A 21,061-nucleotide genomic window follows, 5' to 3' on the forward strand; every position below is an offset into this window, starting at 1 on the left:
GGATGTTTACTGTTAGAGTCAACTATCAGCAGCTGGCTTTACAAAAAAATACACAATATAAAGCAAATAAAATCTTGTTTACCGATTTGATTGTTCTTAAGCGCTTATCTGCATAATTTCATTTCTTGAAAATTTTGTAAAATTCATTTATCTGCATATTCTAAGTTGGTAGATACAGTGTCAAAGTTCAGTACAACTGTAATGAATAATGATGCTTTAAAAATATTACTGTAATATCTAAATTTTATGAACTTTACAGGTGATTGAACCATATAAGAAGGTGCTAAGTCATGGAGGTTATCTTACCGGAAGCAATGAAGCTATCATTGTTTTTTCTGCTTGCTTCCTACCAGACAGATCACGCAAGGATTATGATTATGTCATGGATAACCTATTTATGTGAGTAACTTGTGAAAGTATTATCAAAAGACAGTCTAAATAGTCATTCTAAGTCTTCCCAAAGTATACCAATATAGTAATATTTCATGCATTGTGTAAAACGTAACAAGAAACCACACACATGTATATCACTGTATACATAAATATTTAAGATATACCTTGCCTTACTTTCCTGCCCTAGAAATGTACTTGTGAAGAACAATGTACTGTCATAAATATATATGACAAGAAAACCACATTTCTTTAATAACTGAGGTTTTTGTTCAGATACAGTTTCAGCTCGTCATGGGGCCCTTCTTAATTGGTCCTAGATGAAACTGTACTAGAACAATAGAAATCAAATCTCCAAGAAGTATGGCTTTAACTCTAAAATCCTCAAAGTATGTAGAGCTAGAGATCCCCCAGCTATGAGTGCAGCACTCTGAGGAATCTTTGTTATTAAGAAGACTAACTGTTCTTTCAAGGAGAGACTCTCTGTATACCCTGGGTTTATCAGGATAGATTAAATATTATTTTTGAAGGAAACATACTCAGATTCTTCCAGAATAACTTGTCATTTCCCCATAGATTTTTGCTTACCCTTTTTTTTGAGGTAATCATTTGCTTTACTGTTATGCATATGCACCAACAATTTGCTTATACTAAATTCATATTCTGTATTCCTTGCTTTCCATTCATCTCTATTTACCAAAATATTCGGCTTCTTCCAAACTCTTTCTCATCAACAAAAGCTCCCAAAAAACTTTGTATCACCATGCTATTCTGCTCTTTCCATGACCTCTCTACTTTACAAATGATCTGTTGGTTTATTACATTCTAGCTTTTACAGGCTAATATCCATGAGGTACAGCAAGATTTCAGGCAAATATTTATCCATGACCAAATTGTATGTGTAGTTTATGCTTTCTCATGTAAAAGGAAAGAGATTCACTTAAAAGTGTAATTATATTAAAGTTTTTAACATGATTTGATGGAAAAGGTACGTCTTGACAACCTTAGACCAACTGATTGCTGAAGATTATGTCCTGATCTACCTCCATGGTGCCACAACTCGGGGAAATATGCCATCTTTTGCCTGGCTAAAAGTGAGTACAGAACATGTATCTGTTCTTATTTATCTATACAGATGTTAGGGAAAGAAGTGTGTCTTCATTCATATATCTTAAAAAATAGAGGAGATGGATGGGAAAAAATCAACGAGAATAGGTTTAGTTATGTCAGCTTACATTCTTTTACCCATATCATATATTCCCAGAATAAAAGAATGGACAAAACTGATTTCCCTGCTATATTTTTCTTTGACATACTTTTTCTCATGGTCACTGTTATTCCGTTTTTCATTTATAAGCTACAAATCATACTTGTAGTACTATCTCATACTATCATCAGTCTAAGAAAAACAAATACAGTAAACCCTCAATTTAACAGACCCTGATATAATAGACTGGACAAATAATACAGTAATGAATAATAATGGAAAGAATAAGAAAAAACTCAAATGTCACACCATGCCCATTTCATATTGCACTTGATTTTGGTAGCATTGGGTATACTCGTTTTACTTCAGACTCTGCCTCAGGCTATCATGCGGTCAGGTTGTACACAGAGAATTGTGACTTTATTCATTAAATAATTCTGCAATCCTTACAATTCAAAATGGCATCAAGTGACAAAGGAGTTAAAAGAAAGCATGTGAACTGTACATTGAATAAAAAAAGGTCCCACAGGTTACATTTGATTTAATGGAATTTTGCCATTGAAGGACACCCCCTATCCCTATTTGTCCGTTAAATTGAGGGTTTATCATAATCTTCATACTACATGAGATAGTGACTGTCATTCTAAAAGTGTAGATGCATATGTAAAATCAACTGTTGTTATGTCATGTTATATTTTACAGCGATGCTATCAGATGATTGATCGGCGGCTACGGAAAAACTTACAGGGTCTTTACTTAGTTCATCCTACTTTCTGGGTCAAGACAGTAGTGGTGATGACAAGGCCTTTTGTCAGGTGAGACTTCTGACCATTTCATTGTACCTAACAAAGGTACAATATTTCAGGGAACAAAAAACTGATGCTACCATTATGTTGTGAAAACAGGCACTTACAAGTTAGCCAATCCCAGTTTGATGAGTTGAGAAACATTCACAATTTACATAGCGTAGACCCTTCTCATCCAAACCACCTCATAATCAGCTACCATCCTGAAAGTAGAAATAAAAGGATGACTCTTGCATTGCATTTTAAGAACTTACACACAGATCCAAACAAACTCATCAGTGGCAAAGCATATAAACACTTAAATGACCTGATAAGCACTAAACACCTGCTCTCCTAACCCAGTCTTAAAACCTTACCAGCAGACACAAACATCTGAAACTGCATTCCCAAGGTATGAGCCAGTTAATCTTTCTCATCTGTATTCTGGACGCCACCCACCTGTGCAACAATACAAACACTGGTTCAACACATCACATTACCCATCATGCCCCTGATGTAGTTACCAAAATAAAGATGGCAAACACTTCCTGTTCAGTTGCCCTGCATTCTCCCACGAGAAACACTTATATCATCACTACACCTTATGGCCTGTGGTCCCACCCAAGGAAGGGCCACATCTGCTCACATCCATTCACTAGCTATCATGTGTCATGCTTTGTATCTCATACCATATTTCAGTTTTGATATGAAACTCTTAAGCCTTCCAATTGGTCATGACTAAAAGACAGTCATTTTCTATATGCTGATAGCAATTTTATTAAATGGCTTTATGTTTTTAATAAAGCATCACAAATTCTATCAGTTTGAATGAAATTATTTCTTTTCATTTACTTACAGTGCTAAGTTTGCTCGAAAGCTTAGGTTTGTGAATAACTTGAAAGAGTTATCCAATCTCATCCCAATGGACCAAGTGTGTATTCCCGATCGTGTTAAGCAGTGAGTTGACTTCCTCTTTTATCGTGATATAAACTGGATTTAATCAGCTGGTGTACAAGTGTAATTCTTCCTAATATCTTCCTTTTTTTTCCCCCTTTCATTCTTCCACTTATCTTTGTTACTTCTCCTTCCTGTATTTTCTATCATTCTTTTATTATTATTCACTGATTGCTTTTAATTCTAACAATAACTAACATAGTCATCAAGAATATATTTCATGTAATATGTCCCATTTTTTTTATCTCCAGTTCCTAAAGTATAACATTTCCTATCTTTATTTTCTTTTTCATCAGTTCTTGTCTTATCAATTAATTTTTCTTTTCATATCATTCTTCAAGTTATATTTCTTTAGTGGTGCTTTTCTAGTAATTTTATTTCATATGTTTCTGTTACCATCGCATCCGTGTGCACCCCTTTTGTTTTCCCAAGTGCATTATGCCCTTTGCCGCTTTCCTTTCTCTTATATTAGGCTCCACTAAAAGAGGTCTCTGTGTATTGTGCTGAGTAGCATTAAGGAACTGATAATTACAAATGTTTTTGTAGTTTTTTCTCCTTCAGTAATGTTTTTTAACACTGGCAAAGATTTGAAATTTTGTGGAAGGAGATTTCAATGGGACAACATTTCTTTTTAGTGTTAAGTTCTTAAATAATCTTACAAAGCAAATGCAAGTGTTTAAAGAATTATTTTTCAGGTCCATCATTACTAGTGGGAAACCAGACACAAAGCTATCCACTATTCCATCTTTCATGAACTGCCTTAGCTGGTTGACTTTCGTACATTTAGAAAGTTATTGTATTGATGTGACTGATTCAGACAAATGCACTTGATGGATGAATTCTGTGGTGCTCATGAAGATAGGGATTGTTAAATTAAACTTTGGAGCTATTCACTCTATTATTTTTTATATGATTAAACATTTATTTACCATTTTGAGGTGTCTGTTGCAGGTACGACGAAATACGAGAGAGTCTGCTAGATAAAGCATGAAGAGGTAAGTACTTTGAGTAAATAGGTAGAGAGCTTGCTTGATAAAGCGTGTGTATTGAAGCACTATCAGTAAATAGATACGGAAAGTTTGCTTGATGAAGAGGAAATAGATGGGGAAAGGTTGCTGGATATAGCATGTGTAGGTTAGTAGTGAGGAATAGATGGGGAAGTTTGCTTAATAAATTATAGTAGGTAAGTGCTGCAAGTAAATATGTATGATACAAAAAGTTTTATATTCAGCAAACATGGCTTAGCAGAAAGAGATATAAGGGAGGGAACTGTTTGGGTGAGGGAGGTGGTTAATTCCTTGGGAAGAAATATGTAAAGGAATAATTTGACCTCAAATAAAATAATGGACTGAGGGGCAGGATAGTTCTGCCAGCCCGAACCCCCAGGTGTGAAATATAAATACAGAATGGAGCAGGCATTTCTAGGATTCAGACTGCTGAGATGAGGTATTTGAGGAGTGTTTGTAGTGTCAGCAAGTTGGAATGTAGAAAGTATTGGTCAAGTGTGTAGAAAGTATAGGATGTTAGAATGAGGAAGACGTGGAAATGGTGTCTGATTGCACTGAGGGAAATACCTTGATGTTTGGTCACCTGGTTAGGATGCATGATGATAAGTTAGTAGGGAAAATGTAAAAGTGAACTAGATCGAAGTTGAAAGAGGAGAAAACAGCCAGCATCCTGAGAGAGAGGAAAATGTGGAAATGTAGAAGGAGAGGGCTTAGTAAGGTGCAAAGGAGATGGAACAAGCTAGGAAAGTGTGTCTGGGAAAGAAGTCTGGATACTTCTCTACCTTGCTCCCACTTTGAGTTCTCTGGAGAAACAAAGTATTGAAGATACAGTTGGATAGTGAACTGGGAGGACAGTAAAATGATCGAAGAAATTCTAGGGGCATTAGATGAAAAAGAAAGCTGAAGAGGAAGGATTAGACAGGGCAAACTCTACCGTTATGTATGATATATATATATATATATATATATATATATATATATATATATATATATATATATATATATTACCCTTGACTTACTTGGTAAAATAGTCCCCACAGAGTTGTATAGTTGTAAGGCGTAGGCCAGAGTTTAAAAAGTAAGGAATTGAGTGAATATATTCGATATGGAATGCTTGAATATAACGTGGTGTGAGGAGGGTTGATCAAGTAGTAATGCAAGGGTAAGAGAGAGGTGTGGCAGTATGAAGAGTATGGTTGAGACGTAAAGGGTGTGGCAAATTGTTCTGGATGAGCGAGGAGAGACTAAGAGGGTATATGTGTCAGAAGTGGTAATCAAGTATGAAAAAAATAAACAATGAAAGGAATAATTACCAAGACTGATTAAAGAATGGATATAAGGAGGAGGTAGAAAAATTATCATTTATGGGGAAAAGACGAGTCTCGAGGTGAAAGCATGACAACAGATAATCAGGATAGGGTCCACTGCTGGTCCTACTATCTTTTACTCAGCTTTATTTCATAAGGATATGATGGTCTTCACTTCCCTTATGGTTTTATGCAATACTTCATCAGATTCAGAACACCTTTAGGCTCACATCAATCGTAAATCACAAATCAGTTTTCATGGTGATAAGATGTCTTTGGAAGGTAAGCCATCATTTACAGCAGTGCCTGTGCATTAGACATAGTTCACTTTCCATGACAAAAGAGCCTACAAAGAATTTAAATGGCATTAAGGTCCCACACCTTGGCAACCTGTTTCACCTAGATACCACTTCTAAAACTTCAATATATGTTATCCTGAATGATGGCTATGAACTTTATGATGGTTTCATCATAAAAGTAAAAGGTATTTACTGCTATAAGATTGTGAAAACTACAGCAATTTCCGCATAACTTTGTGTACCTGCATGTCTACGATTTTATTCATGAATTTACTAACATTGTTTTTATTCATTCTTGTACAGATGGAGATTTCGAGGAAGAGAGTCACTGCACTATCGTGGTATCTAGTTCAGGCATTCATAAGTTTCACAAGTCTTACCAGGCTCATGTTCATCAAGCTTTGCACTCTGTCATTAGAAATTTAGGAGTACTGTAACACAAATGAAAAAGGCCAGATATGTACAGCATGGATCATTTTCCAAGAGATCTGACAGTACTACATCTTTCATATGCTCAGAGAAAGCTTGTGAAGAAAAAATGAGAAAAGCATTTGTGGTTCCTTCTGTTCACAGTTAAGAAGACAGTGTGCAAGTTGATGTGATACAACATTTAGGTTGAACTGGGAGTTAGTCAGTTGTTAAATCGGTGTTGCACACATCATACATCTTTGGTACTCTTTTACATACTACAGGATAGAAAGTGGTCTGAGACTAAGGTTGTGATTCAGAAAAATAATTATATTTGTATTTGTGTGAAAGGTGAGTCATTTCATGTTAGAGCACAAAATAGATATTTGTTCAGATCCAAACATTGATGCTTAGTGGTGCATCTGAGATAGCTCTGAAATGGTGCTTCTCTGATGTACATCCCTTAAATTTCCAGTTTCATTCCTGAGTGGTGAGAGAGGTTTGTGTTACTTGGACTATGGATGTACTGTCCCCAACCAAAAACCTATCAGATAGTTAACTGTTACCAGGTATTACAAAATACTATATATAGAGACAGTGGTTTGTCTCATCCAACATGTGCGCTGTAATGTGCTGTAATCTAGAATGTTGATCTTTGCACACTGTTGGGTCTTCATATAAAACAAGTTAATGCTACCTACTTGTTGGCTCAACAGGACTGAATATTATATATGAAAATGTTATTACTCTAAATACATAAAACACACACGAGCCTCCGTGGTGTAGTGGTTAGTGTTACTGGACAAGAGTCAGCACGGGCTCACCTGCAACCTGGCCTGCATGGGTTTGAATTAAGGACATGGCAGTTGGCCCAAACCCAATCCAGGTGTTCATCCTTCCATGAGTGATGATCAATAAATGGGTACCTGGCTTAGTCAGGGGTGTGTATAATCACCTGTTTGTACTGTACAGGGAGGGAGTTTTACACTTTGGGGCCATACATTGCAGTAAAGTCACAATACATATATACAAGATTGATAGATTGGGCATTGAGAATGTAAAACTCTCACCCTGTAACAGACAAATAGTAAACACACACACTCACACACATCTGTATCTGTTTGTCTGTCTTATTATTTATCCAGCAATCTGTCTGTGCTCACACACAATATTTTATTTATTCATATTTACCCCATGATGTTTCTCCAGGATTCTGCAGCCCAAGACTACACTACTTCCATTTGTGTGGAAATTTTGATTCCTTTGGCATAAGAAGGTCACTGATGAGTAAGAACTTCCATTGATACAGCCTCATCAAAAGTGACTTTTCACTCACAGTGTAACCTCGAGCAGGCAGAATCTAGCTACTCAACAAAGTCCCTAACATCTTTTAGCTTGCCAGCATAATGCCTATTGTAAACCCCCCAACCACCCACCTTCTCCTCTTACCGCCCTGTATCACTTTTGTCTTCGGTAAACAAATTCTCTGAAAAACTGATCCACAACAGAATCAAGTAAAATATCCTACTCTCACCTACAAAACATGGCTTGGGACCCAGTGACTCCACTGCCACACTTTACAAAGACCTCTCGGAATGTAATATCCTTATCCTTAATGACTTCAACCAACCACTTCACTCCAGTGTATCCTCACATAATAGATACTGACACCACCATCCACAACAGGGGCAGAATGTGGTCAGTCAATTTCACAGCCAAGCAAGTCATTCACAAAGGCTTCTCTTAAGGAGCAGTTCTTTCTCTAACCTTCTTTAATCTCCTCTAACATGACCTCCCATTGCCTCCTGCAGACAACATAAAGATTTTCTAATGTGTAGATGACATTAAAATCATGTCAAAGAACTCTGACACTACAGTGGCAATAACACACATGCAGTATTTCATTATACAATTCAAACAATAATTCACCCATGACAGAATGTCTGCATCTCTACAGATGTCCTCCAATCACTCTTTTAACCCCAGACAAACACAATTCCAATTCACACTCTTCCTACAGATGTCCTCCAATCACTCTTTTAACCCCAGAAAAACACAATTCCAATTCACACTCTTCACTTACCTTAAATGGACTTTCACTCTGACAAAACTAAACACCAACTATTCTTGGCACTGCATATGATTCAAACATGACATTCACTCCCCACACCAAAAACATTAGCACAAAAGCAACACAGACTAAATGCCCTAACAGCATTAACTGGTACTAGATTTGGACAAGAAAAAGAATCCCTTTGTATCACCTGCAAACAATTCATTTGCTCCACTATAAACAACAACTCATTTGCCTGGTCATCCAACCTGTCAAAAACAAAGATAACAAAACTTCAAAATTACACAAAACGGAACACACATAACAATCACTGGCTGCCTAGCAACCACAAACACTCACCACCTACGCAGTGAAACAAAGATCTTCCCAGTACAATCCCACTTCAAAATGCCTGGTAATCAATTCTTTGCAACAGAACTAAATCTCAACCACCCAAAGCCATCCTATACCAACGATCAACCCCAAAGTAGAAAGATAAAGATTACCCTTGAGCAACCGCTACTCTGATCTCCCAACTCCTCACAGTCAAAACAGATACAAAAACAAGTCCACAATGAAATAAACTGACAGGCTCTAAACAACCACCCTCCCAACTCAGTCTTATATACCACCCCACCAGACATACATCCATCTGAAACCACATTCCCCAGACAAACAAATCACACTTTCCTGTCTAAGCCATGGACGTGACCCATCCCTTTATAACTACAAACACCATTGCAACACATTGCAAGACCCTTGCTGCCTACAGAGCAACTACAACAGTGAATATTATATTGTCCTGCACTATCCCCAGAGAAACACATATAGCACCGTTACACTTTATGAGCTATGGTCCCACCATGTGGATGTGGCCAGCTTTGTGAGTGTTGTGGGAGCTTCTTAAAGATAAAAGGTACTCTTGGGGCAGGAAGTGAGCGTGTATGTATATATTTTTTTTTATTATCATTATACTTAATTGCTGTTTCCCATGTCAGCAATGTAGTGCCAGGAAACAGACAAAGAATGGGCCATCCACTCATACTCACATATATATACAGGTCCCAATTGCTCAAAATCTTCTTCACTCCATCCTTCCACCTCCAATTTGGTCTCCCACTTCTCCTCCTTCCCTCCACCTCTGACACATACATCCTCTTTGTCAACCTTTCCTTACTCATTCTCTCCACATGCCCAAACCATTTCAACACACCCTCTTCTGCTCTCTCAACCACTCTTTTTATTTCCACACATCTCTCTTGCCCTTTCATTACTTGGAAATGGAATGTCAGAGAAGGGTGCCAAGTGAGGATATTCCCTCTAAGGCTCAGTCCTCTGTTCTTGGCACTACCTCGCTAATGTGGGAAATGGTGAATATATATATATATATGTAAAAAAAGTGATTGGTTCTCAGTTGGTTCTCAGTGAATGTTGGTTTGCGGCAGGGGTGTGTGATGTCTCCATGGTTGTTTAATTTGTTTATGGATGGGGTTGTTAGGGAGGTAAATGCAAGAGTCTTGGAAAGAGGGGCAAGTATGAAGTCTGTTGGGGATGAGAGAGCTTGGGAAGTGAGTCAGTTGTTGTTCGCTGATGATACAGCGCTGGTGGCGGATTCATGTGAGAAACTGCAGAAGCTGGTGACGGAGTTTGGTAAAGTGTGTGGAAGAAGAAAGTTAAGAGTAAATGTGAATAAGAGCAAGGTTATTAGGTACAGTAGGGTTGAGGGTCAAGTCAATTGGGAGGTGAGTTTGAATGGAGAAAAACTGGAGGAAGTGAAGGGTTTTAGATATCTGGGAGTGGATCTGTCAGCGGATGGAACCATGGAAGCGGAAGTGGATCATAGGGTGGGGGAGGGGGCGAAAATTTTGGGAGCCTTGAAAAATGTGTGGAAGTCGAGAACATTATCCCGGAAAGCAAAAATGGGTATGTTTGAAGGAATAGTAGTTCCAACAATGTTGTATGGTTGCGAGGCGTGGGCTATGGATAGAGTTGTGCGCAGGAGGATGGATGTGCTGGAAATGAGATGTTTGAGGACAATGTGTGGTGTGAGGTGGTTTGATCGAGTAATATATATATATATATATATATATATATATATATATATATATATATATATGTGTGTGTGTGTGTGTGTGTGTGTGTGTGTGTGTATGTGTATGTATGTTATGTATATGTGTATATGTTGATATGTATATGTATGTGTATGTGCATATAGGTGTGGATGAGTCTTTCTTCATCTGTTCCAGGCACTGCCTCGCTGATGCGGGAAATGGTGATCAAGTATAATAATAATATTATCAATAATATATATATATATATATATATATATACTGGAGATGGAAGGATGGAGTGAAAATGATAATGATTTTGAGTGCTCAGGGCTGGAACATGCAGGACGGTGAAAGGTGTGCACAGGATAGGGTGAATTCAAACAATGTGGGATGCAGGGGACAACATACTGTCAGTGGACAAAACCAGGGCATGAAGCAGATGGGAGAAACCACAGAAAGGTCTGTGGGGCCTAGTTGTGGAGAGGATGATGTGGTTTTAATGCATCACACACGACAGCTTGAGAGTGGATGCGAGCAAATGAACCCTTATCCTCATCTGTTCCTGGCACCACCTTGGTCTTGCTGGAAACAGTGAATGAGAGAAAAAAAGAAAAGAATATTCATATATTTATATATATATTACCAGGCTCTGCCTGTGTGAGGTTATACTGTGAATGGAAAGTCACTTTTGGTGAAGCTGTATCATCATCATTGGATGAAAGCAGTACAATCTCATCCAGGAATTTCTCACTCCAAAGCAGTCCATCATTTCCCTGCTACTAGATTGCAGCTTTGAAGTTATAGGATAACAATAAAATGGGTCCTAGTGTTAATCAATTATTCAAGATTATGATTTTCTTACACATTCACCATTTCCTGTGAGACGGTGCCAGAAAAGGAAGAATGGCCTTATTTGCACAAATCCACTCTATAGCTGTCATGTATAATGCATCAAAACCAAAGACCCCCTACTCACAGCCAAGCCCAGCAGACCTTTCTGTTGTTTCCCCTGACTGCATCACATGTCTAGGTTCAGCCCACTAATGGCAAATCACTTTATATACACAGTATTTCATTGCTCCAATTTTCTCTTTCCCTTTATGACCTAAAGCCCTACCTGGCCTCATACCCTTCCTGACCTCATACCCTCACTCAGAGCATCTTTTCCCATTTCTTGCTCAATCCACTTTCAATACGTATATGTACTTAGACTCTTCTCAGTCATCCTTTTCATATGTTTAAACCAATTCAGCACACCATCTTGAGCTTTCTGATACATACACTTATTACCAAACTCTCTTATCCTGTCATTTTGTATTTGATCAACCCTCCCTTACCACATTTAGTGTCCATAAAAATTTCATTTCTGACATCTCTACCCTCTTCTTCACTTTTTTATCAAAAACCAATATCTTACATCCGCATATCACTATCGGGACTACCCATCTTTAACTACAAAGTGAATGACCTCTCCCGCCAAACACTCTTCAATGTACCAAGGACCTTATCCACCATAACTCAGCTTCCCTGGTTCCATAGCCAGGAACATAGATTACAAAACACCAAAAACAATTCTCACACAATAATTTTCTATTATGACCACACCTTGAATGTGCAATCCAGTTCTGGTTCCCAAACTATAAAAAAAATGAAAAATTAAAGCAAGTACAACGATGTGTGACAAAATTGATCTCATCCTTCAGAAATTTGGCATTTGAAGAGAGGCTAAAACAAATGGAACTGTTCTTCCTTAAAAAATGTAGACTGTGCAGCGACTTAATACAAGTGTTCAAAATTCTGAACATGTTCGATAAAGTAAACCAAAAGCATCTTTTTGAAATACAAGAAAATATGGTTATTAGGACAAATGGAATAAAATTCACAGCTAAAAGATGTAGTGCAGATGTGGGAGAAAGCTTCTTTTCCTAAAGGTGTGTTAAGCACTGTTAAGTTACTGTCATATGTAGTGAATGCTAATTATAAATACCTTCAAAAGTCGTTTAGACAAATATTTTATAAAGTCAGGTATACTTTGAGAAAAATGCATGAAACAAATATATAAACCACAGCGGTAACAGGGAAACTAAAAGGCTAATGAGTAGCAGCGAGGAGTCAGTGATAGCTTAAAAAGTACTGAGCGGAATTACATTATTTTGTCAAGAGACAGTAAAAAATCCTCAGTAACTAGTCAGAAACACTGCCACTGCCTTTTTAGAAATATTAAAAATCAATCCCATCCACTCCAGCCATTTTGCCAAGCTTCAGCATCTCTTCTCTTTTTAACTAGCCAATTGCTATAACCCTCTCCCTTCGCATATCTCAAAGCTTAAACACCCTACATCTGCAATCCTATCCTGTAAAACATTCACCAGTCCCTCAAAATACTCTCTTCATCTCCTCTTCATTGCCTTATATCACTTCCCCATCTGTTCCCTTCATGTGTGTTTGTGTGTGTGTGTGTGTGTGTATATATAAATATATATAAAATATATTCAAAGAAATAAAAATTATATCCATATACATATATAAAAATATAAGAAATATATATGAAAAAGATTCTGAGCGATCGGGGCCTGAACATGCAGGAGGGTGAAAGGCGTGCAAGGAATAGAGTGAACTGGAACGATGTGGTATACCAGGGTCGACTTGCAGTCAATGGATTGAACCAGGGCATGTGAAGCGTCTGGGGTAAATCATGGAAAGTTTTGTGGGGCCTGGATGTGGAAAGGGAGCTGTGGTTTTGGTGAATTATACATGACAGCTAGAGACTAAGTGTGAATGAATGTGTGTGTGTGTGTATGTGTGTGAGTGTGTACAGACTCTGCTTGCTTAAGGTTACATTGCAGGCAGCAAGGAGAAAGTCACTTTAGCAAGGTTGTATCATCAACTGATGAAACAGAGAACCGTCTTGTTGGAGAAATTATTTGTTTACTCCTGGCACTACCTAGCTAACATGGGAAACAGCGATCAAGATTAAAAATATATATATATATATATATATATATATATATATATATATATATATATATATATATGGAGAACAGAAGTTCCTATAAATATGACATGACAAAGAATGACATACTGTACGTAGGTATGTGTTAGCAGTGCATCATTCCTCACATCTTACTGCAAAAGCTGATGATAATAAATTAATAACCACTACAGTACTTTACATAATGCATATAATGTACATTCATAGAACTCTGATGATGGCATATGCATGCATGCTTTGTGAATAATACAAACATATGCAGTATAGAGCATGTGTTATAGATAACTTGTTATTATGATGTAAAGACTTATAGTCTTTGTAATATTTAATGTACTATTGGCCATCATTGCAACTACAGGTGATATTTCATATTCTGGTGACCTGTATCTGTTATGGTATTATGTTTTTTATGTGCATCTCCTTATAAGTTGCAGTAAAGGGCTAAACTGTAAATTTATTTATCTCCACTCACTCAGATTCAGCTTTAACTCATAATCAAGGCAATAATGACTTTACCCTTCCTCTTCGTAATTACGACTGGTAGCCAGCCTTGCTTGTTATAGTACCTTAAGTTATCAGTCTTGATGAGACAGTATTGGAGTGCATAATATACACAATGTACAATTGTTCATAAATATATTGATAATTCATCTTCTCATACTAGCCTGTTCATTCACCTTCATTTAAGAAGGTAAAAAAAAATCCTCCCAAAAAGAAACTGCATTACCTCATTCAGGAACAAATATGACAATTTGATTACTTTCAAAATACATATAAATAAAGACCTTAGTGTAAATCATTTTCAACTACATTTGAATACTCATTTACTGGTATTTGTTGGTTTAATGTTAAAAATATAGACTCTGTAAGTATATTTGTATTATGATGCTTTCAAAGGCAAACAATGAAATTATTGCAACCTTGCAAGGTTGCCAAAAAGGTTTGTTAATTGTTGATTTTGTATTTGATGGTCTTCCTTGCCTTCATTAACTCTAGTAGTATTACTCTGTATTACATAGAAAAAACATAATTATGAATTTCATTGGCTACAAATTTTGATTTTTGGCAGTCAGGATAAAATTAAAATTACTAAGTTTTTATCCTCTTTCTCTCATACATTCAGGAATTTACTTAAGATGTTGAGTGAAGGCTATCATTAGAGATTTAAAAAGGTAAGCACTAATAGTATTTTGTATTATTTCTCATTTTCCCAGCAAAATGTAAAAGTTCATCATCTGCATCAACAAGCCCAAAGATCAATGAAATTAAGCAGTCTACCTATTTAGGTCATGTTTAAGTTTTGTTATATCCAATGGTATTCATCATTATCTGGAGTTAAATTTATCATCTTTACACGGTTGTTTTTATATAAAATTAAGTCATTTACGTATTCAAGATTTTGAAATTGTTACATCCTGTAAGTAGAGGTCTTGACTTCCTTTGCAAAGATTTTGTCAAAATATGTACATATCCTTAAGCCTTGCGGCATTTAATTGTAAAATCATACCTATTTTCAACCCATGAGGCACAAATGCTCCACAGGAAGTGGCAGTGAAAAACATATGGCTAATAGGCACTGAAACTGACTCAAATAAAAGGCTGTGTTTACTATGAAGAGTAGACATTCATCCAAAGTTTTTACGTATTCTGCAAAGACATGTAATTTTGTTTAGAAATTTTCAGCCAGAACTCGTACAAGTGTAAGAAGTGCCAAGCCCCATTTTCAAGCACACTGAAAATTAACTGATGAGTCACAAGTCATTAATATGTGCATTGCACTGACTTTGAGCTCTCTGAGTTACATGAGCCTTCTTTGTTCAGCTGTTAGTTGTAATTATCTAAGGTGTGGAAACTGCCTTATTCCAACACTGAATTAAAAGCAGATTACACACCTGATTCGAGCAGGTTAAATGTCTGGTAAAGGTTTATATCATACACCCAACATGTGAAACTACCACTTGCTTCAAGAAGCACCAAACTAGGCTCATAAAGTTCCCACACCCTGCTTGAGAAGGCCCAACACCTGACAGGCTGAGCACCTGGCTTATTAAGGCCCCATTCCATGCATGGGGTTGTTGATGTCTTGTATTTGGGGCTGTATAAACAATAAAAAGAAACCAGTCCCAATTTCCACTTTTTCACCTTGTTATATGTCAAATGTCTTGTCTTTGAAGCTAAGAATTTCACAAGCATGGCTTAAAGCTCATGAAGAAGGTATCATGGTATGTTTTGCATTCTAACGTTATGATTCAGCTTTGGGCGATATGTAGATTTGGCCATCCCTCACACGTTGATACATGCATATTCATAATTACTTATAATCATGCATTACCTTCCTGTGAACTTGGATTAACACAAAAGGTTTTGAAAACTAAGTAACACTTACATGTAATTGGTAACTGTGAGTGTATGTGTATCTGATTTACAGACTTTACCTAATTTTATATGAAACAGGAGTTAGTTTTAACACCTGTAGAGCCCAATTTCTTATTTTACGTTTCTATCATAAAGCTCGTGACTTTCTCAATGCCTGCAATGCTTTCTTCCTTAGCACCCAGTTTGTTCCAGAAAGCTACTACCTTGTTAGTACTGTAATACTCTCTACTCTTTCTTCACTTTTTTTTTTTTGAGGGTCCTTGGTGGCATAAGGCTTACTGTCGGAGATATTTTGTATATACTACAATCCTCACAAACATACACTGTGAGTGCCTGGTGCTCCAGAACACAAACATCTTGAAACTTTCAGGTTTCTGACCATTGTGCAGGATACAGTAATAATAAAAAAAAAAGCCATTTCCAGTCATGAAAAAAATTTCTGGTTAGTATGATTAATGGTGTATGGCAGAGGCCATTGCCATGAAACACTTAGCAAATCATTACGCACATCTGCACAGGTATGTGAAGACTGGGAACAAAGAACGGGAACGCAGGTAACACAACAATATGTCAGAATGAACAAAAATACGGCCAGTGGAAGAGCCGCTACTGCTGGCACAGAGGGAAATGTAACGAAGCAGTGGTCCGGTGGAACTATTACAAGAGGGATGATCTTGTGGAGCTATGATACAGGAGGAAGGGCATACCTGCCAAGTGGAGCTACTGCAAAATAGAACAATGATGCTAGGTATCATGGAGCTCATTTTGTATCTAGAAGGAAAATCAGGAACCCTAAACAAACAAGTCAAGCAAAAAATATCAAACATATCGAATCCTATATCTTTAGCAGGAATTATATATTCCTTAGCTGCAGATGATGGGCATCCTATCTGCAAAATTGCCTTCGCTGATCTAACACTGAGACAATTCCTTACTTTAGAGTGGACATTGTTCATTTGCGAAAATATCCATTCAACTGAGGCATTTGAAACAGGGAGGGAGAGGACAGCCAATGCAAGACCAGAAACATTAGGAAACATTTTTGCTCCGGCTAAATTCTTTGTCATTTACTTCTGCCCAACACTTCTGAGGCCAATGCATAAATCCAATACCAGTCCACTCATTTTCCAAACTATCTAGATTTTCAAGAATTCACATGTACATAGCAGCAATTGGGGTAATGGATTCTTTGGTCTGGGAAGTAGCAGAAGTGGATGTAACCTCTTCAGCAGTAGTAGTGCATCCAGATTTTCTGATAACCTCATTCGAACTTGGGTAATGAGATCGACCAGAAAGGCTGTACAACTCTCTTTTACACAGGTCACTTGATCCCTGTGCAATGCACTGGCATTAGAGAAAGTGATGAGTGATGATGTCATGACCATGGCCCACTGCTTCAGGAGGCAAAAAATTATAAAAAAATTTAAGCCGAGGCAGGTTCTCATCAGAACATTGTGACAGGTGGGTAGGAGTCACTATGACCTGCAGGAGACAGCAATACATTGTGATGAGCTCTTGTGTAAGCCTCATCACATCTGCATTCTTTGACTGAAATATCCTGTTGACTTTCAAAAGTACAATTTATTTTCATCATCCTTGTAGGCATTGCTTAAAATCATGGCTGTGTGACACTGTTCTTTGGAAGCAGACAATTCAAAAAGGAGTTTCAGAGCATCCCAATTATTTACAATCACATTCACAGCCTCCAACCGTGCCAACCATCGTGTACTGACTAATCCAAGTGCCATTTTTGTGATGTTTCAATGCTCTATAGACACTCTGATACTCTTTCACTCTCTTTGGGCTTTTGGAAAACCAAGAATATGTTTCTCTAACCATGAAATCTAGAATTTTGGGAAGGCATTTACAGGCTTTGCTAGCAGTGAAGGGAATGAGACACATCTAAACAGTGTTACATCAGCATCATCCTCTTGCAACAGTCTGGAGGGCAAATGGGTTCACCCAAAAAATTGAACTGGCTCCTCCATCAATTCATATTCCTAATTTCTTCACATCAAGGCCACCCTCAGCCAAGCAACTTTTAACAGCCTAATAAAGTATACTAGCTGTAGCATCTTCTATTGGCACTAAATGATAAAAAGCATCCACTATTGATCTTTTATGAACACTATAAAAACAGATGCTCAGACCTAGACATGAAACATAAGTTTCATTCGTGCTCTCAACTACAATCTAACTGAAACATTGATCACCAATTTCACTTCTCAATTTTGTAGCAAAAGATGGAGCAATTACATATTTCTGCAAACGATCACATTTTGTACGAGGCATTTTAAGTTGTTTTAATGTACTAGAATTCTCATCTAACCAAGGCAGAATTTCACCTAAATGGTCAATTGATGATGTGGAACTATGTTCAGATATATAATCAGCCATTTTCAACTTGGCTACTTTCACTGGGTCTCTTTCTATGGGGTGCAAGGCTTCTGTGATAGATCTCTGATTGATACCTCTAGATGTCACGTTATCTAAGTATTCTTTACTAGCAGGGTGTCCTAGGAAAGACTTCATGTGCAGCTGAAAGGGGCCTCCTTATATCATACGCCTACATTTGGTCTCATCCGGAACTGGATGCCACCAACCTAAAAGCAAAATGAAAAAGTCCTTGTTAGACTACTTTTATATCAAAAAATAACAAAATTGCCGTTTGCTTAACAATACAAAAAAGATAAATGGAGAGAGAGAGAGAGAGAGAGAGAGAGAGAGAGATCATAAAAAGTAAGGATACTGCAAGAGGCCCATAAGCCCATGCTAGGCAGGTCCTAAGTCTGTCCACCCTACAACCAACCCCATGAACCCATAAACACATCCAACCTTCATTTAAAGCTACCTGAAGACCTAGCTTCCACTACTGTACTTGGCAACTTATTCCATAAATCTACTACCCTATTCCAGAACTAAGATCTATCCACATCTGACTTGAATCTATTACTTTCTAATTCATATCCACTATTTCTTTTCCTATGCAGTGGCACCATTCTAAGAACTTTATTCATGTCATCTTTATCAATGCCCTTCATACAATTATAAACTTCAATCATATCCCCTCTAGCCCTCCTCCTCTTCTTAATCATTCTTCACAAGTGAGGTTTCTAATTCCAGGGAACATTTTTGTCATTCACCTTTGTACTGTCTCTGAACAACCTATATAAACTGCATAGTATGGAGCCCAAAACTGTACCGCATATTCCAACTATGATCTCACTAATGCAAGATAAAGATGCAATAATACTCTAGGAGTTTTATTGCTAACAGTCCTATCAATGAACCCGAATATCTTAGACTTATTACACACTTTAATACATTGTTGCCACGGCTTAAGATCCTTATTCACCAGTACTCCCAATTAGATCTTTCTTGCATACTGTTTCATCAATAGTAATATTGTCGTTTGTAATCGGTGTTCCTGTCTTTACCCACACTAAGTGTTCTGCATTCATCTAAGTTGAATTCCATTTTCCATGTACCTGCCCATTCTGATAATCTAATTAAGTCCCTCTGCAACTTCGCAATTTTCATGGTCAATTACAGCCCCTATATTTGTATCAACGCAAATTTATTAAAGTCACTGGTTATTTCCATATTCAAACCGTTGTGATATATATGTGATGGTTGCTTCCGAAAGATCTCATGTTATCTGCTTCTGTGATAGATTTTTGACACTCAAACTATTTCATGTTATCTAGGTGTTTTTTATGGGTAGAGCGTCTTAAAACAGACTTCATGTGTGCCCTGAAGTAGCTTCCACATGCCTTAAACCTCATTTTGAAGCCGTCTCTTGCTAACAGTTCCTACCAACCTAAATGGAAAATGAAAATGGCCTTGTTAGACTACCTCTTCATGGGGAATATAATGAAGTTGTCTGCTTTACAATAAAAAAAAATGGTACGTGTGTGTGTGTGTGTGAGAGATAAAGTGAGGTAATAGAATGAGAACAACATAGTATGAATGGTTCAGACTATGCCAAAAACGTAAAAAGGTTTCCATGCTCCCTACAAACTCATCATATACAGCCTAGTCTCGTTAACTTACTCCAACATAATGAAAGTATTACCATAAATGATATTTATTCTGAACATCAGAGAGGACTGAAAACAATTATATCTGCTCCTTTATACTACCGGGGGATGTCTATGTATCCCTATTGGCCCTGACTTAATGGTAGTTAGACGTAAAATGATAGTTACAAGTACATGTCTTTGAAATCTTAAGTTTCCCCCTTAAATCAAAAAGCAACATCGTGATTATTTCGACAAAATCTTACTTTAGAAACGTCCATCTTCTTCCCAGATCTTATGATACCGCTGAGTATATATATATATATATATATATATATATATATATATATATATATATATATATATATATATATACCTATCTTCCTTTCCATCATGTCACTCATCCATGAAGCAGACCAACTGATACAATCGTTAACTGTTGGGTCAAATGTGGAGACAAATAGTGGATGCAAGAGTCCCTGTAACTCTGCAACGGCTGTAACTATAGTAATTTACACTAATTACTAATGTCCATTATGATGTCAGTCCAATTGCGAGGTTGATTGTTAATTAGCACACGTCACAGGTCCAAATCCAAATCCTGTTCCGTTGGATTTACTCGATACAACTTGAAAACGTATCACTCAATTACTCCATTATTAAATAAGGCTTGAACTCGCCTTAAATATGACACTTCCATTACATCCGAGGCACAAAATAGGTCGAAATAGCACCGAGAATTACCCATAGGGTTGGAGAAATAACCAACATTTCCACCACAAGATACAGAGATTTGAGGGAAATAATTTTTTGTTTTTGATGGCCATGTGAGATCATCTACGTGCGTCATTTCCCCCCTCAGATAATAGTGGGGAACCCTCATGAAAGATGTCGTCACGACTTTTCCTCCATTATCAGGAGTGAGGCAGCGCCCAGGACTCACAAACAACCTCACACACGGGCCTTACCTATGCTTCCTGCACTTGTGTCAGCTAGCAACTGGTGTCCCCAGAGGCTTCACGTCCTCATACATGTTAATATTTAGTCCTTATGTCAACCATGTTTACTTTTGTGTTCCTCTGACGTCACAATCTTTAAAAACACATTCTGTATCGGTAATTATTAATTACATAAAACTCCCTCTCACTGTTGTTTTTAATGTAATCTACAATTAGATAATGTAATTTGAACTTTAAGGGAGGGAGAGAGATGA

General features: G+C 37.2%; 2 protein-coding genes across 3 annotated transcripts in view; one reads left to right on the forward strand and one right to left on the reverse strand.

The window, feature by feature from the left end:
- Positions 1-7,200, forward strand: part of LOC139748154 (protein prune homolog 2-like) — a 36,375-nt gene extending 29,175 nt beyond the window's left edge. The window contains exons 7-12 of the mRNA XM_071660869.1: positions 260-399; positions 1,379-1,484; positions 2,300-2,412; positions 3,241-3,339; positions 4,288-4,331; positions 6,253-7,200. Of these exons, the coding sequence (XP_071516970.1) occupies positions 260-399; positions 1,379-1,484; positions 2,300-2,412; positions 3,241-3,339; positions 4,288-4,327 (498 nt within the window). The 3' untranslated portion in view covers positions 4,328-4,331; positions 6,253-7,200. The remainder of the gene's footprint in view (positions 1-259; positions 400-1,378; positions 1,485-2,299; positions 2,413-3,240; positions 3,340-4,287; positions 4,332-6,252) is intronic.
- LOC139748153 (rab-like protein 6) overlaps positions 1-20,989 on the reverse strand; it is a 76,650-nt gene extending 55,661 nt beyond the window's left edge. For both annotated transcript variants that reach the window (XM_071660867.1, XM_071660866.1), the window contains exons 1-2: positions 20,817-20,989; positions 2,511-2,606 (exon numbers count right to left, since the gene is read on the reverse strand). The gene's annotated coding sequence lies outside the window, so the exon portion shown is untranslated. The remainder of the gene's footprint in view (positions 1-2,510; positions 2,607-20,816) is intronic.
- Positions 20,990-21,061: the final 72 nt, after the last annotated feature.

This window comes from Panulirus ornatus, chromosome 72 (assembly GCF_036320965.1).
Source record: "Panulirus ornatus isolate Po-2019 chromosome 72, ASM3632096v1, whole genome shotgun sequence".
NCBI lineage: Eukaryota > Metazoa > Arthropoda > Malacostraca > Decapoda > Palinuridae > Panulirus > Panulirus ornatus.